The following is a 20,453-nucleotide window of genomic DNA, read 5'->3' as shown; positions in this document are numbered from 1 at the left end:
ACCTTACGGATATCAAGATATCAGTCCTGCGTCTGTCAATGAGCTTAAGAGAAAAGGATTTTACGGTAAGTCAAAAATCCAGTTTTTCGAGGCCTTCTTTCCTTTGTTGACGCCTGTATGGAGAACGAATAGCGAGGTTGTTTTTTCGCCAACCTTTAGTTCTCTCAAGGTAGGATATCAGGATCTTCCTTAACATCCAGTTTGTTGTAAGCGACTCTTTTCCTGTTGTCCATTGGATTTGGAAGGGAGGGAATAACCACCTTCTGAGTTCTGTGGAAAGTTGAACAGACTTTTGGTAGGAATGCTGGGTCCATAGTGAGGATAATTTAATCTGTCAGAATTAAACAGTATGGTTCTATCATGAATAGAGTCTGTATTTCGCTAACTCTTCTTGCTAAAACAAGTGTCACCAGGAGTACGGTTTTTAGTGTAAGGTACTTATCCAGACATTCCTCTAGTGGTTCGAAGGGTACAGAGAGGAATCCTTTCAGCACCGTGGAGAGGTCTCACGTCAGAATTCTGCTGAATTTTATGGGTCTGGCTTTCTAGAGAGAGAGAGAGAGAGAGAGAGAGAGAGAGAGAAGTAATCTCTTAAGTACAGTATCTCACAAAAGTGAGTACACCCCTCACATTTTTGTAAATATTTTATTATATCTTTTCATGTGACAACACTGAAGAAATTACACTTTGCTACAATGTAAATAGTGAGTGTATAGCTTGTATAACAGTGTAAATTTGCTGTCTCCTCAAAATAACAAAACATGCAGCCATTAATGTCTAAACCGCTGGCAGCAAAAGTGAGTACACCCCTAAGTGGAAATGTCCAAATTGGGCCCAAAGTGTCAATATTTTGTGTGGTCACCATTATTTTCCAGCACTGCCTTAACCCTCCTAGGCATGGAGTTCACCAGAGCTTCACAGGTTGCCACTGGAGTCCTCTTCCACTCCTCCATGACGACATCACGGAGCTGGTGGATGTTGGAGACCTTGTGCTCCTCCACCAACTGTTTGAGGATGCCCCACAGATGCTCAATAGGGTTTAGGTTTAGAGACATGCTTGGCCAGTCCATCACCTTTACCCTCGGCTTCTTTAGCAAGGCAGTGGTCGTCTTGGAGGTGTGTTTGGGGTCGTTATGTTGGAATTTCGCTCTGCGGCCCAGTGTCCGAAGGGAGGGGGGAATCATGCTCTGGTTCAGTATGTCACAGTTCATGTTGGCATTCGTGGTTCCCTCAATGAACTGTAGCTCGCCAGTGCCAGCAGCCCTCATGCAGTCCCAGACTGACACTCCCACCACCATGCTTGACTGTAGGCAAGACACACTTGTCTTTACTACTCACCTGGTTGCCACCACACATGCTTGACCCAATCTGAACCAAAGAAGTTCATCTTGGTCTCCTCAAACCACAGAACATGGTCCCAGTAATCCTTCTCATTAGTCTGCTTGTCTTCAGAAAACTGTTTGCGGGCTTTCTTGTGCATCATCTTTAGAAGAGGCTTCCTTCTGGGATGACAGTCATGCAAACCAATTTGATGCAGTGTATAGTCTGTGCACTGACAGGCTGACCCCCACCCCTTCAACCTCTTTAGCAATGCTAGCAGCACTCATATGTCTATTTCCCAAAGACAACCTCTGGATATGACACTGAGCACATAGACTCAACTTCTTTGGTCAACCATGGCAAGGCCTGTTCTGAGTGGAACCTGTCCTGGTAAACCGCAGTATGGTCTTGGCCACCGTGCTGCAGCGCAGTTTCAGGGTCTTGGCAATTGTATTATAGCCTAGGTCATCTTTATGTAGAGCAATAATTCTTTCGAGTTCTTTGCCATGAAGTGCCATGTTGAACTTCCAGTGACCAGTGAGAGCGTTAACACCAAATTTAACACACCTGCTTCCCATTCACACCTGAGATCTTCTAACACTAAGAAGTCACATGACACCAGGGAGTGAAAATGGCTAGTTGGGTCCAAATTGGACATGTTCACTTAGGGGTATACTCACTTTTGTTGCCAGCAGTTTAGACCTTAATGGCTCTGTGTTATTTTGAGGGGACAGCAAATTTACATTGTTGTAAAAGCTGTAGACTTACTACTTTACATTGTAGCACGTGTCATTTCTTCAGTGTTATCACATGAATAGATATAATATATTTACAGAAATGTGAGGGGTGTACTCACTTTTGTGAGATACTGTATGTCTTCCGCCAGCCTAACATCAAGGAGGGAAGACAGGGCTGCCACTTGCACCTTCAACGTGTTATGGAAGATCCCCTTATCCACCCTTGATTGTAGGAATAGCTTCCTTGTTGGGGATCCCCCTATTCTTGTACCAGAAGACCAACTTTTTCCTCACTTGTTCGTAGATGGCTCTGGTCACAGGTTTTTTGCTGGCTAGGATGGTGTCAATAATGCTGCTAGACAGACCCCTGCTCTGCAACCTCTCTCTTTCAGGAACCAGGTTGAAAGCTTCATAACCTTGTAGTTGACTGCTCCTTGCGATAGGAGGTTCGGTACGTCTGGGAGTGTTAGATGAGGCTGAATGCAGAGTTTCTTTAAGTGACTGAACCATGGTTTCTGAGGCCATTGGGGTGCAATAAGTATCACTGTAGCCCTTTCTTGACCTTTTGTACCGACTTTGGTATTGGGGCAGTTGGGGGGGGGGGATTGCATAGCATAGATGGGGAACCCAGCTTTGGTTGAACCCATCCACCTCAATGTTCCATCCATAGGGTTTACAGAGAAGAATTTTGGGAGCTTCGTATTTATATTTGCCGAAAACAGGTCCACCTCAGGCAAACCAGACTCGGGTAATCCACAGAAAGATTTATTGGTTGGCTTAGGAAATCTGCCAGTTTGTTGTCTGTTTCCTTTAGACCGGTGGTTCTCAACTCCTGTCCTCAGGACCCACTAACAGGGCAGATTTTAAGTATTGCCTTGGGTAAATGCAGACTAGAATACTGCAATCACTAAGCAGCAAATGATATCACCTGTGATGTTTTTCAGTTATCTTGCAAATCTAACCTGTTAGTTTGTCCTGAGGACAGGAGTTGAGAACCACTGCTTTAGATTGATGGGGGAGATGGATCTGACGTTTCTATTGCCCCTTAACAGTGTGGTTTCTGTCAGCTCCATGAGATGGGGCAATTTTGTTCCCCTTTGTCTGTTCAGGTATGCCACCATCGTGGCTTCTGATTGAATCCTGACATCTTTGCCCTGAATCGCCGGTTGGAATGCTTTTCCCGTACTGCTTAGGTTTGAGCATGCTTGGGACCAGTGGTGGCTCCATTTTCCTTGTGCACAACAGTACGCCATATGTGCTCCCCATCCTAGAGCGCTAGCCTCCCTAGTGATCCTCCCAGGATCGTTCTGTGTCCATTTGGTGCCTTCGAGTTATGTATGTTGCCTGAGCCACCATTGTAGTGTTCTTTTGATTGCATGGGGAACCAAGATGGTTTCTTCTAGGGATGAGGCCTTGCAATCCCGTCGGGCCAAAATGTGATTCTGCAATGATCTTGTGCGGAGCTTAGCCCAGGTGATGGCCGGAATTGAGGACATCATCAGTCCCAATACTGCCATGCCCCATCTTACAGTCTCTACTAGAGATACCATCGCTTCCTTGATCTTTCTTGATTTTTTTCCTCCGTTAGGAAGATCTTGATATTTTTGGCATCCAGTATGTAGCCCAAGTATATGACCCTCTGGCTTGGTAATAGTTGTGACTTCTCTTCATTAACTATCCACCCTAAGTCCTGCATGTAAGATATGCTTTCCTGTTGATTGGGGTTCAGCTTCTCTGCTGACTTGCCGAAGAATAGTAGATCGTCCAGATATGGTACTACTCCTGTGCTTTGCTGCCTCAGACGTTTTAGGGCTTCCACCATTATCTTTGAGAAGATCTTGGGTGCTGCGGATATGCCAAACTACAGAGGTGTGTATTGAAAATGCAGTGTCGTAACCGGGCCCTGGACCTCGAATCTTAGGTATTTTTAATAGCTCTTTTCTATCGGCACATGTAGATATGCATCTTGCAGATCTACCGTGGCCATGCATGCTCTTGCCGGGAGAATATTTGACCTAGTAGATGGATTCCATCCTGAACCTTTTGTATCTTATATTTCTCTTACGTCCTCCCAATAGTCGCCGCCTCCACTATTGGGTATTGACTTCCGCTCCGCAGGAGTAGCTAGGCATAAGACTTAGTCAAAAGAACAAAGACATTTGCATATACACACCCATGGGGGCTGTCCCACTGGTCAATACACCCCTGCAGTGACCACTCCCAACTCAGTTTCTTTCTGCCTAGCGTCAGGAGTAGTTGGGCTTCCCTGTGCTGGGGCTACAGTCTCAGCCTTTCTAATCTTTTTTTTATTTGATTTTCTTTGAAAATGTCAGTTTTTCTTTGATTTACTAGCTGTTTATTTTGTCGGCTTTAGTTTTTAGTCAATTCTTCGGATGAAGATGGATTCATGCGGAGCTGGGAATCGGACTGGCTGCCCTGGTTCTCCAGGGTCAGAGGGATCCCCAGCCTGCCATCGAGCGTTCAGCCGTGGTTCATCCTGGCATTATGAACGACCCATCCCTGCTCGCAGCAGGGATGCAGCCTGTGAGGTGGCTACCTCACTGGACACATCTGCGGTGCTGCAGTGTAATGTCCTTGGCTAACAGCATTCCCTGTCAGATGAGGACAGCGGCCTTCCTTTCTGAGAAGCTCCCCACGCCATCTGGTATAGGTAAGTACTTCTGTGTGGGGCCTCTGTCTGGGGTGGCAGTCCTGTGTTGCTGTGTTCCCCATGTCTGTGCTGGTGTGGGTCTCCCTGTTGTGACCCTTGCAGGGGTCCTTTGTACATACCCTGCGCTATGGTGCTGTGTGTTTGTGGGGAGCCCTTTTCCCTGTGTCACTTAGGTGCTTTCACTGGGGGGTGCAGACGATGTGTGTGGCGGCTTCAGCGGGGAAAAACCGTGCGGTCCGCCATCTTTACTTTGGGCTGGCATGTTGGTTTCACTGTGGGCTGTGTTGCATGTTGTTTTGGCGCCATCCGGCGCGTAACAGAAAGATCGTTCTGCACATTTTCGGCGGCCATTTTCCGGAAGTCTCCCATTCAGTTCTATGGGCAGCCATTTTCCCTGAGTCCCTGGCAGCTTATAGTTCAGCCTCTTCTGACCTCACTTCCTTTTCCTCTGAAGCAGCGACCTAGGTGGCAACATTCTGTGGGCTCTGCAGACTGTCTCTTCCATAACCTTCTGTTTTGTCATTTCTGGCTCAGTTTTCTTCTCCTATTGGGCGTCTTTTGTCACTGTTCACATAGGGGTGGGCTGCGCACTCCGCAGCGGTGTTAAAGGGACAGTTCCCTTTTTTTATTGCACTGTTATTTTTTCACCTTGGGCAATGGATTCTCAGGACAACAAATTCCCTCCAGCCCTGGTGGGGGACCCCAGTCCTGCTGTGGCCCCTGTTATACCTGATTTGGCCGCTGTAGTGGCGTCCTTAGTGTCCAAAATGGAGGTGCTGATGGCTGAACGTGCTGCTAGAAAGAGGCCCAGATTATCTCTTTCCTCTGATTCAGATGGTGATATGGCTGCTGCTTCTGCGGGCGTGCCCTTTTCAGGGTCTCGCTCATCCTTAGACCCGCTGGGGTCTAAGGGGGAGGCGGAGGTGGAGGGGGTTGATGATTCTCCCCCAGGGTCGCCTGAAGAACGCGCGACCATGGATGAATTGATTGTTTCTGTGAAGGAAACACTACATTTGGATGATGAGCCCAGTCCTCTGGGTATTGTGTCCTCATTTGGGACACACAGGACCCGCAAGTTGGCGCAGGTTTTTCCCTGCCCCGCTGAGTTTCATTACACTGTTAATGAACTGTGGCGCACTTTAAAACGTCCATTCCTGGTTCCTAGTCGGTTTAAATTACTTTATCCCTTTGCACCGGAATCGCGATGGTGTGTTCCTCCACAGGTGGATCACACTGTAGCCGTGTTAAACAAGGCTACCTTGATTCCTACTGAGACCCCGGTTTTTCGGGATCCCATGGACCGACGGTTGGAGTCTCTAGCCCGCCATTCCTACAGGGTGGCGGGTTCCTTGCTCAAACCGGTTTTCGCATCCGTCTTGGTGGCTCAGGTGGTGGCTGATTGGACTAAGGTGCTTAGGTGCAACCTCGTGTCTGATTCGGTTCCACCTGCCAGGCTAGCTATGGTGGATCAAATTCACCAAGGATTCATCTATCTGTGTGATACCGCCTTAAATGAGGCCCCTTTAGTCGCACGCCTGTCTAGTGTTGCGGTGCTTAACCGTCGCCTGATCTGGCTGAAGAGCTGGTCGGCTGACCAGTCGTCACGGAAAACAGTTGCTGAGTTTCCCTATGCTGGTTCTCGTCTTTTTGGCGAGGCATTGGATACCTTGGTGAAAGGCGTCACGGGGGGCAAGAGCACCTTGTTACCCCAGAACCCGAAAAACAAGTCCTTTCGAGGCAAGCGGGGTTCCACTTCTCGATCCACTCAGGGGTCCTTTCGTACCTTTCGGAACCAAACTAAAGGCAAGGGCCAAGGTAGCCAGAAAAAGCCCCGGGCAGGTAAGCGGAAGGCCGGCACTGCCGGCTCGGCGGGTCAATCCGCCTCTGCCTGAAGGGGCGCCCTCACCCGTTTCAGGGGTGGGGGGGACGTTTGCGCGGTTTCCTCCAACCTTGGCTGCTCCGAATTCCGGACAGGTGGGTTCAGGAAATCATTCGATCAGGGTACAAGATCGAATTCCTTTCCCGGCCGGCGGACAGATTTTTTTCCTTCAAATCTTCATTTGCCTCCGGGTTGTCTGCAGGACCTGCATCGGGCGGTGCAGGACCTCCTCGCCCAGGGGGTAATTGTCACGGTGTCTCATCGGGACAGGTTTCGGGGGTTTTATTCCAATCTGTTCACTGTGCCCAGAAAGAAGGGCAAAGTGCGTCCTATTCTGGACCTGAAAGCACTGAACCGCTTTGTGCACGTTCGGAAGTTCCGTATGGAATCTCTCCATTCGGTGGTGGCCTCCCTGAGTCCGGGGGAATTCCTGGCCTCTATAGACCTGAAGGATGCGTACCTACACATCCCCATTTTCGAGGGTCACCAGAGGTACCTTTGGTTCCCAATAGCGGAGGACCACTATCAGTTTGTGGCGTTTACCTTTCGGTCTCGCTTCGGCTCCAAGGGTCTTTACCAAAGTGCTGGCACCGGTTCTGGGCCTGCTAAGGGCTCGGGGCATTGCGGTCTTGGGATATCTGGACGATCTCCTACTAAGGTCGAATGTCAGCCAGAGGTGTTATCTAGAAACTCTTTTGAACCTATAGAAGAGGTTCCCTTTAAGTTTTCCCTAAAACTAGCCTTCCTTTTTAGCTGTCACGACAGCTAGAAGGGTAGGGGACTTACATGGTCTTTCGTTTAAAAAACCATTTATGTTAATCCTCCCAGATAGGATTCTCAGGCCAGATTTTCTATATCTGCCCAAAGTAGCATCTTCCTTTCACAGGAAACAGGAGATCATTTTACCATCCTTTTGTGATGGTCCTAGAAATGAAATTTTATTGTTTAGATGTGAGGAGATGCCTCCTCTCTTATTTACAGAGGACCAGGGAGTTTAGGAGATCTAATCACCTTTTGATCCTCTACTCTGGACCAAGAAAGGGACTGCAAGCGTCAAAACCTTCAGCCTCTAGGTGGATCAGACAAGCCATTACGATGTCTTATGAGGTTTCAGGTATTCCTGCGGCAGCAAAACTGAAAGCACACTCAACCAGAGCACTGGCAACCTCCTGGGCCGAAAAAGCAGGAGCTTCCTGGGAACAGATTTGCAGTGCAGCCACCTGGTCCAGCCATGACACGTTTCTGTCTTGGCAAGAACTAGCCTTTGGCCGAAAGGTACTACAGGGGGAGGTCCCATCCGAAGGTAGGCCTGTGGTTACTTTATTATCCTTTAATGTGTTGCCATCCTGGAAGGTGAGAGGAGAAAAACGTCCGTTAGACTTACCGGTAACAGTGTTTCTACGAACCTTCCAGGATAGCAGGCCTTCTTCCCGCCCTGTTAAAAGGGTGAGTTAAGAATGTAAACAATAGGTGGTAAGCCCCTAAGTGATTATACATCCCTTGTGAATCGGTTAGGGAACTGCTTTTTTTTTGCAACTGAGGGACATGGGGAAGGGTGAGACCTTTTAACAACTGTGAACTGATTGTTTCTTGTCAGGTGGAGCCTCTCATCGCTCATGTGTTGCCATCCTGGAAGGTTCGTAGAAACAGCATTACCAATAAGTCTAATGAACAGTTTTGTCGTTTTTTCTTTTTTTGAAATTTGGGCCGCTGCCCGGAAGTGATGTCAGCCGATGTTCTCCGCTTTGTCGTCCGTCTTCCGCCCTCCCCAAGATGGCTGCGGACCAGAAGCACCTCCGCCACTATCTTGCTCGCTCCTCCACAAGGAGGCATCCCCCCCCCCACACTCGCGCACCGCCTGCCAAGATATCGCTGAGGCTAGCAGGAACTAGCCCAGAAGGTTCTCCAGAAATGCTCCAGGTACAGTGTAGGGGGGATGCCACTCCGGCATCTTCTCAGCTGGGGGGATAGTTGCATACCCCTCAGTAGGGGTGAAACTTCAGGCGGGAGCTAGCATTTCCCTATTGTGCTAACCCCTGATCTTCACTGCCTAAAGCTTGGTGAGCTGAATGGGAGGCTGGTCATGGAGCCTCCTGCAGCATAGCAAGGAGACTGGATAAATAACAAACCGGTATAGCTCCTAGTGGGCCTGGAGGAAACCCAATCAAGGCAGCTATTGTGTTTCCTGTTTCAGGTAGGAGGAGCTGATCCCTTAGATGCTGCCCTGGAAGACAATTAGTGAAGCATAGTTGCTTACTATTTACCAGGACTCCTAATAATGTTTCTGTCTCATCCATTTAAGAATGCAGGATCCCTGAAATAAGTGTGTTAAACTACTACCTACAGGAAGATTGGGCACTGCCAAACAAAATCTGTAGTGTAGACTCTTCTAGTCCTAGCAGAATTAGACCTCTGTCCTGCTCTGCTGGTTGTAATCCGTAAAGCCAGCCATACATGGATTAAAATTCAGCCAGTTAAGTAGGGACCAGCTGAATTTCAATCTGTGTATGGGAACCTTGGTTGTACAGAAATCAATCAACTTCTGTACAACTGCCCTGTCGGATATTTGCCACCCAATTAGCGCTGCAGGCTATAGCCTGCAACAGTGGTCAGTGTACTTTGACTATGGGGAACTCTCCCCGTTGTCAGAATAAAATAGTTTAGTGGGAAGGATTCTCCCTATCCACATAAAGTGTGTGGATGAGGGAATAGTCGAATGAAAACAAATTGACTCCTCTATGGGCCCTGTTAAGGCCCATACAAACAATCAGAAAATCATACGAAAAATGCCACCTTCGAATCGATCGTAACGATAATCTGATCGTTAGTACACAGCTTTCGAGAGCCGATCATGACAGTTCATCCGATCTGATAAGCCCGAAAAACCTTTTCATGCAATACCAGATCGGACAATTTTAATTTGTACAGTACAGTTGTCCGAATATGCAATACAAATAAAATACAACACATTAGATCACTTACAAATTTTTATTCTGTCGTGCGAGAATTTTCTTAACTCTAGTAAACTCTTAATTTTTGATATGAGACTAGCATGCAAAAAAAAGATAATTCATCCGATAATCTAATCGTGTGTACCATGCATTAGTCTTAGCAAAATTAATGAATTCTTCACACAGCTGCTAAGACATTTAAACATGCTGTCGGATCTCAATGCAACAAGCTGAGTTTCTGCAGAATGAGCCTGAAGTACCTTTTGGGTGTTGGGTCCTGCTTAGAGTGCTTTCCAGCCTAAACTGTTTTTGTCACTTTGGATTGAAATGTAGCTTGGCCCTGTCGCCATCATGTTATTGTGAGCAGTCTGTGTGCATGTTGGCTGAGTGATAAATTGGGCACTCCCTCTGATTTTAGTCCCTAGGGTGGATTTATTATTCAATGAGGTCCAATGAGGGCGAACACCGAATGCCAGGGTCGTGACTGATTTGGACGTCAGCATCTCGTACAGAAGGGATATAAGCTTACGGGAGTCAGAGCTAGTCAGGACATCCAAAAGGTCAACCGTGGGCAAGTCTGGGTAGCGGCCCCCAAACTGAGCATGAAGGGCATGCCGAAGTTGATAGTAGCGGGAGTACATGGTAGGGGGAAGGTCAAATTCAGTCCGCAACTGGGAAAAGGGCAGGATCGCCCCCCCGCGTAGCACATGGGAGAGATGCAAGACCCCCTTTGGTCATCCACAGTCCAGGGTCCGGTAGTACCCCAAAGTCAGGGACAGCGAGTCCCCCCAATATGGTAGGCTTCTGAGCATGACGCCAAGCCAGTTTGTCTACTGGAACCCCATACAAAAGTCTTCAGTAATCGTTCAAGGATCGCAAAATATTTATAAGGAATATACGTAGGAGAATGCCACAAGACATATAGGATTTTGGGTAGAAGAATCATCTTAATTAAGTTCACGCGACCCATCACACCAATGGAAGGGCGGGACCAAATTTGAGTCTTATGCTTAACCAGGGGGTATAAGGGTTCAATATTGAGAGAGATATAATCTGCAAGGGTGCTGGAAACATACACTCCTAGGTGTTTAAGGGTGGAGACGCGCAATAACGGCAAAAGAAACTGTTCCTGTGACTGGGGGGAAGACATCCAGGGACAAGATCTACGATTTATCCCAGTTGGTCAGGCCCGAGAACCCACCAAAGGTAGTGATGAGGTCCAGGACCATTGACAGAGAAGAGCCAGGGTCAGCTAGATAAAGAAGCATATCGTCTGCATAAAGACCTATTTTGTGAACGTGGTCGTCACGATGAAGGCCAACGATAGCGGGGTGTGCTCGTATGGCAATGGCCAGGGCTCGACCGCCAAGGCATATAACAGTGGGGAAATCGGGCAACCCTGCCGAGTACCTCTAGAAAGAGGAAATGACCGGGAAGTATGACCATTCGCCACCACCCGAGCACAGGAACAATGGTAGAGGATGGTCAACCACCTCACGAATTTGGGCCTGAAGCAGAAGCGCCTCAGACATTGCCACAAGTATTGCCACTCCACCGAGTCAAAGGCCTTTGCAGCATCCAAGGACACCAAGACTCGTGTACCCCCCAGATCATGCGTCGCCTGTACATTCATGAATAAACGCCGCGTGTTGCATTCCGTGTTCTTGGAGGGCATAAAACCCGTCTGATCCGGGTGTATAAGGGAGTGGACAACCTTATTAACCGGTTGCCGACCGCCGCACGACTATATACTGCGGCGGTCAGCCCCGGCCAGGCAGAGTGACGTATCGGTACGTCACTCGCCTGTCACTGACTTGCGAGCCTATCGCGGGCGGGCGCGCGCCCGCCGAGGCTCGTTCACAGACAAGTCAGTGCGTGTGACCGGCGGACTCTATGTCCGCCAGTCACACTGCGATCGCTCCTGTGAAGGGAGAAAGACAGAGCAGCTTGTGTAAACAAGCTGCCTGTCAGTTCTCCCTGTGTAAAAGTGAAGATCTGTCCGTTCTACTATGTAGAACGGTTGATCTTTGCTTTTACACCAATAGGAATGTCCCTACACAGTTAGAATCACGCCCCTAGGACACACTTAACCCCTCCCTGTCCAATAAAGTTAACCCCTTCCCTGCCAGTGTCATTTTTGCAGTAACAGTGCATATGTATAGCACTGATTACTGCAGTAATGTCACTGGTAACCCCAAAAGTGTCAAAAATGTCAGTCAAGGGTCCGATCTGTCCGCCGCAATGTCGCAGTACCGAAAAAAAAATCGCAGATCGCCGCCATTACGCGTTAGAAAAAAAAACACCAAAAATGACAAAAATCTTTCCCTTTTAGTAAACGCGATAACTTTTGCGCAAACCAATCAAAATACGCTTTTTGCGATTTTTTTTTTTACCAAACATAGGTAGCATAAAACAAATTGGCCGAAAAATGTTAAAAAATTTTGATTTTTACTTTTTTTTGGGGGGAATTTCATATAAAAAAATGTGAAAAATATTGTTATTTTTGCAAAATTTACGCTCTTTTTTTGTTTATAGCGCGTGATCAAAAAATCGCACAGGTGATCAAATACCACCAAAAGAAAGCTCTGTTTGTGGGAAAAAAAGGACGTCAAATTCGTTTAGGTACAGCGTCGCACGACCGCGCAATTGTCCGTTAAAGTCACGCAGTAAAAAATCGCAAAAAAAACCCTGGTCCTTTAGCAGCCAAATCCTCCGGGGCTTAAGTGGTTAAGGCGCAGAGCCAGTATCTTGGCTAGGATTTTAATATCGCACTGAAGGAGGGAAATGGGACGATAAGATTCAGGAAATTTAGGGTCCTTGCCGGGTTTGGGTATAAGGACAATCAGGGCTTCATTCATGGACACAGGACTGTCCTCAGCTTCAAACATAGCGTTATAAACCTCAAGGAGTTTGGGGGCTAGGGTCTCTGAGAACAGGGAATAGAATTCGGCCGGGAGGCCATCCGAACCCTGTGCTTTGGCCCGTGCAAAGCAGGAGAGGGCCTCGACAATATCGGCAACCGACAGGGGGGCATCAAGAGCAGAGGCCTGTTCGGGGGATAGAGTAGGGAATGTAATGGAATCAAGTAGAGCCGTTAGATCCGAAGGGGAATACTGCATCTTGGATGTGTAGACCTCCTGGAAGATGGAGGCGAACTCCTCTGCAACAGCAGACGGGTCCGAAGGGAAATAACCGGGGGCTTGTCGTGGAGATGAGCTTACCCGCCTTCTCACCAAACTCAAAAGCCCGTTGCTTGCAAAAGAAGAGTTTGCGATTAGCGCGTTCCCGGCAGAGCTGCTCCATCGCCCTCTTCTGTAAATTCAAGTCAGCAAGTAAATCCGGGGAAGGCGCAAGAGCATATTGACTCTCAAGAGTCTCAAGTTGGCGCTCCGCCGAGGAGCACTCCAGCCGAGAAGATCTCTTAAACCTGGAGATGTGCTCCGACAAGAGCATTTTAGCGTGAAGTTTGAATGTCTCCCACACTAGTAAGGGGGAGGTGGTAAGGTCATTGGTAGAAAAAAAGTGCGTCCACTCCTCCCCAAGGCCGTCCATCCCCGGCACCACAGAGAGCCAGAAGGGATTCAGGCGCCAGTGGCTCCGTAGAGGGCCAGGAAAGGCGGTCAGAGAGATCCAGTACGGGGCATGATCGGAGAGCAGTCAATTCTCAACATGGAGAAATGGGTGGCGGAGTAGCAGGAATAGGTGCGAGTAGTAGGGTAGAGATGTCTCCAGGTGTCCACCAAGCCAAAGTCTGTAAGCAGTCTACTAAATCTAGTGTCAGGCACAGGGGCGGTGTCCACCAGGGAGGGGCTCTGTCTGTCCAGTACGGGATTAGAGACCATGTTAAAATCCCCTAACCATATTTGCAGGGATGGAGGGGAACTTGGCCATAAAGTCAAAACCCACTGTGAGAAGGGAGGCAGCATAAGGGGGTGGCACATACCATGCTAGAATTAGAACCTCCAGACCACCGATCAACCCCTGGACAAAAACATACCTGCCCTGAGAGTCCGTGAGCACACCTGGAAAGGAGTAGATTTGGATATGAGTAGGGAAACCCCTCTCAAGTACGAGGAATAAGTGGCGTGAAACGACCATTCAATCCATGGGCGACGCAGAGCCTGTAACAGGTGGCCGTCAGCGTGTGTCTCAACTAAGACCATAATGTCAGCACGCTCATCCTTCAAATAGGATAGGACAACAAAACGTTTAATCCTGTCACGCACCCCGCGTATATTCCAGGTAAGGAGAGGCCATCGTAACGGAAACAAGAAATAACCAGGCAAGGGAAGCGGGAGGACCCCCGGCGCAGGCAGCAACGCCCACCCCAACCATAAGTGACAAGCAAAATTGACTGTGCAGTAAATAAAATGAGAAGCCTAAAAAAGTGAACCCAAAAAAAAGACACATGAGCAGGAACATACAAGTCCCAAATACAGTAACCCACCCGGCTCCGCATAGACCCAACACGTGGGAGCATCAACCCAGAACAAACACCAAAAAAAATAAACAGGCACGTATGAGAGATACCAGCAGGTCGAACCAAGCCAGCAAGGGCCACGGAACACCAGCTGGGGCATCAGGCTTAACACAAGTAGTACCCCCCAAAACGGGGAAAAGGGGGCGAACATTCTCCGAAAGAAGAGCCCAAATCCAGGGCCCTATAGCGATGTAGGTCATCAAACATGAGAGGTCAGCGTGAGCCAGATGCATCCCGGTTAGCAAGTAAACAATGTTCCGTATCGAAGGGATGGATGAGGCTCAGGGGAGTAGAAAGGGAAGCGGCAGATCCCACTAGAAAATACACTTCACTGAATGTAAAAAAAAACAAAGCTAGCCCAATTTCTTGGTGGTATATTGTAAAAGATGATGTCACGCCGAGTAAATAGATACCTAACATGTCACAGTTCTAAATTGTGCACCCTTGTGGAATGGTGACAAACGACGTTCCATAAAACAATCTCCATAGGCAACTCTAGTTTAGAGTTAGAGGTGGTCTTTTGCTAGAATTATTGCTCTGGCTCCGACGATCGCGGCGATACCTCCCATGTGATTTGAACACTGTTTACATTTGCGGGCGTGACTTGCGTATGGGTTTTCTTTGGTGCACAAGCTCATGGGGATGAGGGCGCTTTTTAAGAATTTTTTTTTTCCTATTTTTGTTTTTTTTTTTTTTTCGCTGTTCCTCAAAAAAAAAAAAAGATCACTTTTATTGCTGTCGCAAGTAATATAAACATCCCTGGTGACAGTAATAGGCAGTGGCGGGTACTCTTTTTATGGAGGGATCTGGGGTCTAAAAGACCCCAGACCCCTCCACTGCACTTCAAAGTATTCAAAACGCCAAAATCTGCATTTTTGAAAATTGTCAGTTTTTTATAAATCGGCGCCACTAGCAGTTGAGTTAACCGGACGTGGCGTTGATTTCTGGTTACTTCATCGGAGACCCGATGGAAGCCGAATCCGCTCCTGTGAGAGAGGAGGGGGCAGAGAGCTGCTGAGTGTCAGTCAGCAGCTCTCTGCTCTGCCCCCTCCTCTCTCATGGCAATCAGCGTTGTTTGATCGTTCCGGCCCTCAGTGTTGAAGGCGCTGGGGGACAGATGCAGCATCGGACCGATGCTTCATCCACCTAGGTAAGTATGAATCTAAAATTAAAAAAAAAAAAACATTCATCTCTGCCTACTATAAGTCTTTTCTTGAGCATAAAGTCTTTAACTGGACAGGCTGATTTGTAATATGTATAATTCCTTTCCTACAGATGCTGCTATTAAGGAAGCACTTAGAAGAAGCCTACTGGAAATGTAATTCTTTTTTGGAATGGATCTTTAAAGCTTCTGGTTCCTTATGAACTGAAAGTAATGTTCGTCATCAGTGCTGCAAAGAGCTTGATGCCTTAAATTAGACTCATGCTTTTTCTGTTAACCTAATAAGTCAGTCTAATACCTAAATGATCATGTCCTGAATTACATGTGTGCCATTGCTCTTGTCATTTTCATCTCTGTACCTTGTATTAAATGTGGTATTGCAAACGGGATATTGGCACGAAGGGCAATATGTTATCCAACTTCAGGTATACATTGGTCATTATGTAATGTATTGTGTATTGGATCCTCTTCAATCTCTCCTAGCAACTTATTAGCTAGTATCCGAGTAGCTTCCTTTCAGGACCAAGAGTAATCGTTAAGATTTTAAAAAATAATAAAATCTTATCCCTTGGTAACTGATAAATGTTGGCTGCGCAGCTGTCAGATTTGAGGAAGGAGAAAAAATGGGTAATGCTTTACATTGCTTTATCTTGACTACCGTGTAGGAAAAGTTCCATGTAGTGCCTGGAATTTCAAAAAAAGTTTTCTTGGCTGTCTTCACAGAATTAATTTAATTTAAAGTAGAATTTCAGAATATCACCAATTAATCTTAAAACTGCTCCCGCCTATACTGTAGAAGGAGGATGCATATACTCTGGTCCGGTCACGTGATCTCTCCTGCGTCAGCCAGCACCAGCTACAGGGGAGAGGTAAGAGTGCTCCGACAATGGCTGGAATGCCTGAGCAGTTACTTTACCCACAGGTTTACGATTGGCCATCTGTTATCAGCGCTCCCTCCTCACTTATAGCTGAGGTAAGCCAATCACATGACCAAACCGGAGCTGCCATAAAATTTAAATATACATCTCTTGTATACAGGTTAGTTAGTATAGATTTTAGAAGGGGATAGGAGCAGTTTTAAAATTGGTGATGTTCTGGAATTCTACATTATTCTGGGCATAGACATGACACAACCAATGCCTAGTCCAGCCAAATCAGCTGACTGATGGGAAAACAGTCGATTGTGCAAACCTTGCCCCATTTGTATTGCTGCTATATGAAATAGGTGGTGGTGCTGCTGGACGCTTCTGCACATTCCATTCACTACAGTATTTCTTTACATACATACTTTTTTAGTAGGACCCTGTCGTCTTAATTGTCTTGTATGTCAGTGGCCATGCAAACTAAGTCTGTAACTCACTGGGATCGTTCCTGTCTAGCTTAAATCAACCTTGCTATGAGCATAACTTAATCAAGGTAATGGTAAACCTGCACAACTTTGTCTGACCATCGGAGTTCTACGCTACCACAGTCTGCTACTGCAGCCTGGTGAAAAAAAACACTTTGGCATATGTATACTCTCCCCTTCCAAAACAATGCAGTGTTTGCCACTTGACCCATGAGTGCTGTTAATATGGGGGAAAGTCTATCCCCTATTCAAATACTGACTTTTCAAAAAGCTGTGCTTAAGACCTTTTTTGACAGTGTCTGGACTATGCGCTGTGTATCTGGTGGCATACTAAAAGAAGCAGATAACCTCCTGCTGTCAAATTTCTCTATTGTTCAGATTACTTTGTTCTTAGTGCAGGATTTAAAAAAAAAAAAAAAGAAAAAAGGCTTGTGCTCTTAAAATGTAGTGTGCTACTGCTGGCACCGGTTTCTTAAAACCTAGCTGCCATGCTGATGCAGTGGCCTTTGCACTTTGTCACTTACCTAGAACAAGTTCCTCTGTCTGGAACTCAGACTATTCTGGCTTAGACTGTGTTTGGATTACAGAAATAGCACAGCAACCAAAGAAAAAAACATTCTTTTTTCAATAAGTTTCCTATAAAGTGTTACTAAACCCAGGACCCTGCATTAACTATATCTGGTCTCTCACAGTACACAAAACATTGAAATGCAATAATTTTAGTAATTATAAGCTGCTAAATACCTTTTCTAATCAGAAGTATATAGCAGTCCTGTGACTTCTATCAGTACCTGGGTAAAGCTTGTAGGAGTAGTTTTCATATTGCACTGGCTGTTCTATTAGGATGCAGGATCTCTGACCCTCTGTCTGGACAGTGCTGATTGACCCTGTGCTGATCTCATGCACTCTCCCAAGAAAATTGACTCCATTACCTCTGTCTTATATGGACATGTTTTGGGGACAATGCAAGAAGAGGGTCTGTGCATACAGGAATCAAACAGCCTTTTTACGCAATGCAAGGGATTAACCCCCTAGATTCCACAGTGAGTAGAACAATCATGCTCTACTACTGCATATACAAACTGATTTTACTGTTGTGGGTTTAGTAACACTTTAATGAGCTGCAAGCAAGTAGGTGACCGTTCTTAAAAGTCTATGGGGTTGATTTACTAAAACTGGAGAGCTCAGAATCGGATGCAGCTGTGCATGGTAGCCAATCAGCCTCTAACTTCAGCTTGTTCAGTTAAGGTTTTACATAAAAAAATGGAAGCTAATAGTTTTCTATGCAGAGCTGCACCAGATTTTGCATGCTCCAGTTTTAGTAAATTAACCCCAGTGTTAATTACCATGTATCTGAAATGCTTTCACTTTTTTTAAAGACTTTGTGAAAATTTTCGTTATTATATATTTGGTATGTTTCTGTAAATTTTGTCTGTGAGCGACAAAGTAGGTCATAATATGCTTGCTTGATTTTGGGTTTCTTAATAAATATTCTACAAAATGTTGTATGCGTCTGTTTTTCTGAAGAGTAGAATGCCAAACTGGTGGCTGTCACTGGAAATTTCATTGTGGGACCTTTACATTGCAACCAATGTATCAAACAATGTATTAGTATAAAATATAAATGTTAGAAAAATAAAAATTCTTAAAGACCTCATATGGGGCTTAATGTTTAAAAAGATCAAAAGGAGTCACACAGACAGAAAATGTAACCTAATTCATATATGCAGTAGTGATACCCAAATTTTGGTAACCGTATTGCATGGAAGAAGGGTAATTGTAATCTTCCATGCAATATCGTTGCTAAAATTTGTGAATGTACAGTTACTCATAGTATTGGGTATCACCACTACATGTATGAATTATGTTACATTTTATGTCTGTGTGATTCCTCTTGATCTTTTTAAACATTAGGCCTCATGTGAGGTCTTTTTTAAGAATTATCCTTTTTCTAATATTTTATAATACATTGGTTGCCGTGTAAAAGTCCCAAAATGAGGTTTACTGCAACATTTGTATACAATTTCAAAGGATTATGGCAACCCTGATCCAATACGGATATAACTAATGCTTTAGAAAAATTTAGGAAATTTGTCACTTGCTGTTCTTTAAATTCGAGAAAAATATATCACAGCGCAAACAATAGTGTATGATAGTAAAGTGATTACGTTCTACTCAAAAAAACTCATAAAGTGCACCGTGCAATAATGTGCAAAAAATGGGGTGTAGAAACCATGTAAACATATACTATATAAATATAATTAAAATATATAAATATAAAGTGCCAGTCCAGATGTAATAGTTGTTTAAGATCTCAGTAGATGATAAGATGTACACAGTCCCAAAAAATGTCTCACAAAGGTGCTGGAGTGCCAGGAAGAAAGTGCACAAAACATGCAATCTTTTGTGGTGCAGTGAGCCAGTGCCGGACCTCCCCCTTTGGGTATTCACTTACCGGACAATGGTGACCCCTATGCTGTATAGCAATAGAGATCGACAAGGCTTATGTCCTAGTAAGGAACCGGCTATTACAACTCCTCCAAGGCGAATGTATCTCCACAGATGTAAATGCCCCGATACATGTATTGGAGAAAAGGATGCTCATATAGTGTAAATCCGATAAAAGGTTTTTTATTGTGCAAATAATGAAAATAAACTCACATTTCGTTGCTAAGTTAAAGGCATATAGGTTAAAATTCTCGTCCTTCCTGGTAGCAGGTGCCGCTAGAACGCCCCGTGGTTTCGGCGTGCGTTCCACCGCACCGGAAGTGACGTATCGCTAGGACGTAGACCGGAAGTGCGTCATGAAGTGCTGTTCTTTAAATTGACACATTTTCTGTTAGTAGGCATTCATACCTATGAGATTTGTTGTGCGGCATTGCATGACGAGCGGAATCCTATTATCTTAAAGTGGAACTTTAGTCAGAAAATTAGGTCCTGCTAGATCCCTACAGGCTGGCCCATTTTGCAGATATAGCTAGAACGTTAAAAGTTAGTATCTATACTTTTTTTTATAATCCAGTAATACACGGTTTCACCCTGCTCTGCACATACTCATTGGCTTTCAATTTTAGACATTTTCAGGGAACGGCTAAATTTGTAGAGGTCAATCTGCTGACAGCCTTAAAGCAGAGTTAAACCCGCCTATCCTTAAAAGCCGAAGATGCTGCTTCTGTTTAAGCTGCAAATTAAATCAATGGGTTTAGTTCCATTTTATGACTTACTGCTGTTTGGGGGCTGTGGGTTTCAGCAAAATGGCAGCCTGCACCAGGAAGCAAGTTGTTATAGGTAAAGTTCTGCTTTAATAATACAGTACAGGACACATGCAGAGGGGAAAATAATTATTTCATCTGCAGATTGTGTATGTTTGCCCACTTACAAAGAAATGAAGGGTCTAACTTTTTTTTTTTTTATCATACGTGTATTGTGTATTTTAAATGAGACAGAATATCAACCAAAAATCCAGAAATACCTCATGATACAAATGTTATAAATTGAGTTGTAGTTCAGTGAGTAAAATAAGTATTTGATCCCCAAGCAAAACATGACTTGGGTGGAGAAACCCTTGTTGGCAAGCACAGAGGTAACACGTTTCTTGTAGTTGGTTACCAGGTATGCACACATCTCAGGAGGTATTTTGGTCCACTCTTCTTTACAGATCTCCTCGAAATCATTATGGTTTCTTTGCTGTCGCTTGGCAACTCAGTTTCAGCTTCCTCCCATAAATTTTCTATAGGCTTAAGGTCTGGAGACTGCTGGGTAGGCCACTCCATGACCTTAAAGTGCTTCTTCTTGAGCCACTCCTTTGTTGCCTTGGCAGTATGTTCTGGGTCATTGTCATGTTCGAATATTCTCATGCTGGAATATTCTCAAAGTTCTCATCCAAGATTTTACATACATGACCC

The 20,453-nt window shown here is 45.6% G+C and overlaps 1 protein-coding gene across 2 annotated transcripts in view; it reads left to right on the top strand.

Annotated features, from left to right (window-relative positions):
- The window catches only part of ZNF451 (zinc finger protein 451), a 219,688-nt gene extending 204,124 nt beyond the window's left edge, over positions 1-15,564 (top strand). For both annotated transcript variants that reach the window (XM_082249986.1, XM_082249985.1), the window contains one exon: positions 15,314-15,564. In XM_082249986.1, the coding sequence (XP_082106112.1) occupies positions 15,314-15,360 (47 nt within the window). In that variant the 3' untranslated portion in view covers positions 15,361-15,564. The remainder of the gene's footprint in view (positions 1-15,313) is intronic.
- The last annotated feature ends 4,889 nt before the right edge of the window (positions 15,565-20,453 follow it).

This window comes from Pelophylax lessonae (genome assembly GCF_965119305.1).
Source record: "Pelophylax lessonae genome assembly, chromosome: 3".
Classification (NCBI taxonomy): Eukaryota; Metazoa; Chordata; class Amphibia; order Anura; family Ranidae; genus Pelophylax; species Pelophylax lessonae.
This window is presented reverse-complemented; position numbering and strand designations above follow the sequence as displayed.